The 6,000-nt window shown below is 34.7% G+C and overlaps 1 protein-coding gene across 1 annotated transcript in view; it reads left to right on the top strand.

Annotated features, from left to right (window-relative positions):
• The first annotated feature begins 286 nt into the window (after positions 1-286).
• LOC120303839 (desmoglein-1-alpha-like) overlaps positions 287-6,000 on the top strand; it is a 30,214-nt gene continuing 24,500 nt past the window's right edge. The window contains exon 1 of the mRNA XM_039333704.1: positions 287-517. Within this exon, the coding sequence (XP_039189638.1) occupies positions 470-517 (48 nt within the window). The 5' untranslated portion in view covers positions 287-469. The remainder of the gene's footprint in view (positions 518-6,000) is intronic.

The following is a 6,000-nucleotide window of genomic DNA, read 5'->3' as shown; positions in this document are numbered from 1 at the left end:
TAATAATCCATTGTAATAGAATCCCAAGAGTTATCCTACTGTTTCAGGACTCCCACACACTCCTGTTCATTGAGCTATTGGTTTTGATGGGTGCACACAAAGAAGAAGCAAAAAAAATTATGATGGGTAGTTTGGATAGTTTCTGATCTTTCTGTTCTCTTGGATGCCAAGAAAATATTTTATTTCAACAACTATCAAGGTGTGTCAGAATCTTTTTTCGCTTGGAGCAATAATGATGTTGTCAAGCATTTCAAGTCAGACCTGCCCAGAAGTTTGGGTGGAGAGATATTCTGTGTTATACAGCATCTTCAGTGCTCCCTTGTGAGGAAGCCAGAGGTTGCTCCAAAGCCTGGGCAGAAGAACATCTGTGCAGTGTCTTTTTCCAGGCATTGCCACTGGGGGGGAGGGAAAGGTACAGTCACCTGGAGCATTATTGCCCCTTCCTTGGATTTAAGAAACTACAGATGAAATGGACTGGCTTCCTTACAGAGCAGCTGCTGTGCTGTTTATTTTAATGGTAAGATGGATTTTTTTTTTTATAAAAATCCAAATATTGATTTTTAGTAAAGGATCTTTTGTGTGGAGGTGATTTCTGTGGTTCCATTTTGCTTAAGTTAATGCTGATGGTGCAGGAATTTCTTAACTTAATTAATGGATATTCTTAAAAAGTGTATTTTTATTTTATTTAAGATGAAGTTGGAGATAGAAAAGCTTTTGGGTGCAATCCTCTTTCTTACCAAAGTGTAAATCCTTCACATTCAGGACATATTTCTTTATGTATAAGCATAATAACACAGTGTTGCAGTTAGTCTAAATGGAATAAAGATGTGGGTTTTAATTTGAATTAAAAGATTAAAATTTAATGATATACAAATATCAGTACATTGTTAACTCTAGCTTGACTGTTGATTTCAAAAACATGTGCATGTGGAATTAGCATGGTCCTCCATCATATTAGTGCTTCTGGCTTTTATACTTCTTTTTCCTAACTAAGGGAAATAGAGTTGATGCTAAGACCTCACAGGTGTAGAATTCATCTTAATTCTCAAGAATTCAATTCTGAGAACCATAGAGAGGCTGAGGATGTATACAGTATTCATCACCGATATTCTCCCATTCATAATTTCATAGCTTTTCTGGTATTCACAATTTTAACAATTAATTCTAAGTTTTAAGTAAACAGTACGTCTATACTGCATGTGTGTGTGTGTGTGTGTGTGTGTGTGTGTGTGTGTATTCTTTTGATGTGAAATTCTGTAACTCATTTCTACAACAAATGAAGCCAGCTCTGCTGTTTTTATTTCAGTAAAATCAAGCTCATCTGGAGAGACAGCTGTTCAAAAACTAACAAAAATATTTGGTACAACAAACAGGCTTCTTTAAATCTGGAGTGTTGCTTACAATGTGGAAATGGAATGGAATGGGATTAGGCTGTTCACCTAACAATCCACACTTCTCTGATCATCTAGCATACCAACTGCAGCCTCAGTTTTACTTGCAGCATCATGTCTTTTAGCATAAAATCCAGGTCCATTTAAAAAACTTTCTTAAAAAGGTAGACCTACAGGACTCAATCTAAGCTACTTACAACTCATGTCATGAATCCCACTAGTTTTGGGTCCTATGTATTTGTCAATAAATTTTCTTTTGGGACCTTCTTTGGGAGGATTTTTAGTATGCTTCTAATATTGTATTGAGAGGGAAGCTAGTCCTCATTTTTGAAAGAGAAAATGGATAAATTTATTAGGCATGTTGAATCTCTTTAACATACCTCACTGGTGAAGTGATGTGATTATCAAAAGCAGAACCAACAAGTATTTCAGAAGAACTTTGGAGGTTTTATATGAAGAAGTAGAATATAGGTCTTTGCAATAACATAGATAATTGCATAGGTCACAATATAAAATACATTGAAACCTATTTACGATTGATCGTCCTTGGAAGGAAGGAATATACACTGCTGAACATGTGAAATCCAAACAGTTATATGCATGGAAGATTCAACTATTAGTCTTATTCATAACACTTATTATTACTTAAACAATATTTAAGAGGGAGATGATACAATATTTCCCATCTCCAAATGTTTATTTCAAGAGACCAAATTACAGTATATAGTTGGGTTGTGTTTAGAGTATATGTATGGACTTGTTTTAAGAAGGCAAAGTAGCATAATATTTTTGCCACCTGCCTAATAAAAACCGGTTTATTACTACCATTTGTACTTCACTCAAAATGATTTGTAGTTCGTAGCAGCTAAACACTCTCTTTTTCTTAATTAAAAATGAGTTTGGATTGCTTCAATATGTAAAGTTAAGTTTTAGCCAATTTTAGAGATCTAAATAATTTTTCTCCAAGTTTTTTGTCTTTCTGCAATCATCATTTGTATACAATTCATATAAAGATTTGGAATACAAATCTTGACAAATTTGGTATCCTCCAACCTATTGCCTTATATTGCTAGATGGCATGATGGGAGTTGTAGTCCAAGACATCTGGAGGGCATCAGATGACAGAAGTTTCATTTACTGCAAGTTACAGTCCACCTGCAAGAGCATGTGAACTGTGGGTGGATTATTTTTTTCAGTAAAGATTAACAATCTTAAGAAAAATGAACTGTTTTCATATAAACCTAAATACAAAACAGGTAATAGCTTGTTATCAAAACTCTTGTAGCAAAATCACTGGTTTGTCTCCAGATTCTTAAAAGTTTTAGTAATGCTTACCTTTTTTTCAACAACACCCCCCCCCCAAAAAAATTAGTATCATTAATAATAATAAGCTGCTGGCCCAAAGGGAAAACATCATTGATTTCCAAAAGTGAACACTGGTTGTATCCATTCACTTAAAAAAATGTAGGGTTTACATCAGAGAAATATCAAATTCTAGAGGGCACTCACATGAAAGTTTGGCTAGGGTTAGGGTCCTGGAAAATGTTCCAGAATCAAAGAATGCTAAACTGCTTCTAGATCTTTTCCCCAAAACTAACCTCAATAGCTGATGGGTAGATTAAGATCATCAATTTTGTTCTTGTATTACAAGCAGTGGAAGACAACAATTTAGGAGGGAAAGGGCCTGGTAAAAAGAGATGCATTTCTCTATCTTCCTTTAAAAAGTATTTCTGATGAGTTGCAACCTGCAAAGTATTAAAACAAGAAACAGTTTGCCAGCATCTGAGTCTAAAGCACAGAATTACTTTATCTACCATGCTGCTAAGAATTTGGGGAATTCATAGTCACCAGAAGAGATATTTGAAAATTATTGATACTATGATTTTAATGCACAGCCCACACCTGATTCATGCATATTTGTTATGTAAAATAAAGAACCCAAGTTTTCTCACCAGCAAAGAACAAGCCAATGTCTATGCAACAGAGCTAAACTGCCTCTGTATTCTTTATGGTCTCTAACATAAAGAAAAGGCAAAGGTCCTCCCAAGTACTGTCACTTGTATGAAACTCATAAATGCTCATAAGAATGAGCATCCCCACCCATTGTAAAATACATGTTTAACCAGTCCAATGGGTCTCAGGGGAATAATTACAAGGGAGATGGAAATACATCTCCAGGTATGCATCTAAATTAGGATACAGGTATGCACAAAGCCCTGCATTCATTCAGAGAGCTCCTAACTTGGATCACATTCAATCAGTTTATGATCAAATTAACAATATAGTACATTATCAAAATGTACTATACTATCAAAATTCTCTCTCTCTCTCTTTCTCTCTCTCTCACACACACACACACTGATGTTGTAATCCTACTCAAAGATAAATTTAAAAATTAAAGATAAAGGAACTGAAGGCAACCTTAATTCCTGGTGATTTTACAGAGACATTCCCATTGAGATTTGGTCACAATATTAGAAGTGTTTTAACACTGCCATTTTTTCAATGTAACCAACTGCCCTATTTTGATTAGCTTTTGATACAATCCTACTTATCTGGGAATAAACTTTAAGGGCCTTATTTCTAAGTAAATAAGTCAAAGACAGTGATGCAAGCTGAGATTCTTTTTGGTGGGAATTTGAATATTTAATATTATTTATGTTTGAAGACATTACTGCCTGGTAGTTGATGGCAGAATTATAGAACTCTGGAGATAATTTAATAAAAGAAAGAAAGATCTAATCATGTACAGTTGGAGTGTTGGCTCAGGAATCAAATACCCAGTCCAAACTGCTGATACAACTGCATACTACAATGACACAATGATGACTAATAGCATAATGTGCTCAAATATCCAGCTTTGTTCACAGCAGTATTCTGCTTATCTTCAAAGGGAGCAGACTCAACTCCTAGAATGAACAGCACTGGGAAAGGGAACAGATCAGGAATTAAGGGCATGTTCAGTCATTTGGTTGCAAGTAGGTGGAGTAGGGAGTATTTCATAATTGCATATAATATTGCTTTGGCAAGAACCACAGTGAATTAATTCCTGTTTGCAGTTGGCTTTGAAGCTGAAGTTGCAAAGCAGCATGCTAAAGTTAGGGAACTGAGGCTACTCTCATTTACAATATTTTCATCTTGAACAAATGCTCATGATTTGGTCCTGATATTTATAAACAAATATGCCCATACTTACAGCACAAAGTGGTCAAAGCTGAAGGCCACTTCTTATTTGTTTTTACACATGTAGCTAACATAAGAACAGATAAAGAATAGAATTTTAAACCTCAATAACTTCAGACGCCTACTGTTAGCATTAAGGAATGTGATACAATTTAGCTTCAGTTTTTTTTTTTCTTGGTGTATAATGGATAATTAATCTTTGGTTTTGCTAATGTAAAATGGTTTATGTACATCTTTTCCGATTACCCAAACACAAACATGTTCTGTCTAGCACCAGAGTAAAAACTGAATTACAGTCAGATTTTCTGTTTTAAAAAAGGATCAAGGAGATTAACCATTCCTTCTTGATTCCAGGAGAGGCCATGCAGCTCTCAAAAAAGGTAAGGCAGGAATCAAAGCACCTCCCTTTCTCTTTATGTGTTGCCACATGTAAAGAAATGATGGGGCTTTGAAGGCATAGTCACCCTGCCAGCTTGAGTTTTTGGGGGCTCCTGGAGACATAGCAGCTAGTCCTACAATTAAAAGTGATATTTGATAGCTGCAATATTCCTTTCTAAGGCTGGATTCATTTGTCCCAAACTATCTGTTTCAGTTGGCAAAAGTTATTAACATTTGCTACTAATAAGGCTACTAACTGGGATTCCAACCTTAATTTCATATATTGAATTAGATCAATCATTTAATTACTCTTGAGAATTGTCGACCGACTTATCATTTTGATTGTGTATTCTTCTTAACCCTATGCTATACAAAATCTTAAGGAAATCACTAATTATACTCAGGGGAGCAGTCCAAATAAATGTCTGTGTTAATTGGCTTTCCATTTTTTAACTATAAGAAACAAAAGTCTGCATGCTTGGACTTTGGGAGAGGACCTTGGACCTCTCACTGCAAACAGCAGTTGGTTTCCAGATAATTTCTTTCCCAGTTATTTTATGCTGCATTCCCATCTATCTTTTAAGATATTTGCTTGAATGAATTATACTGTTGTTGACAAAAGCATGAGCAATTGATTGTGCCTCATCAGAACTATGATAAAGGTATACATAGCTCTTAGTTTTGTTGGATATAAAATGCATACTTTAAACCATTACTGAAACAAAATATCAAATATTACGATCAGAGTATAATTTCTTCCATGCAATTATTAGAAAAATCAGTTACAGATTGCATCATATATGTTTTTAGTCAGTGCTCAGAAATTATGCTTTTTTGGTTTCAGACTGCTTAATTAAGAATCAACTCTTCAATAAACAACTTATCCAATACAACAAAGGGTCAATTATACAAGCTTCCATACAATATGTGGAATGTGTAGATATATATTACATACAGAAAGACAGAAAGACAAAAATACACATACATTCACTTCACAGTTTTCTAATGGCAAGAAGCAATATTAACATCTTTTAATTTGGGAATGACA

The sequence above is a fragment of the Crotalus tigris genome, unplaced genomic scaffold, assembly GCF_016545835.1.
Source record: "Crotalus tigris isolate CLP2741 ecotype Arizona unplaced genomic scaffold, ASM1654583v1 scf7180000024506.7606697, whole genome shotgun sequence".
Classification (NCBI taxonomy): Eukaryota; Metazoa; Chordata; class Lepidosauria; order Squamata; family Viperidae; genus Crotalus; species Crotalus tigris.
The sequence above is the reverse complement of the archived record's forward strand: the minus strand, read 5'-3'. Positions and strand labels throughout refer to the sequence as shown.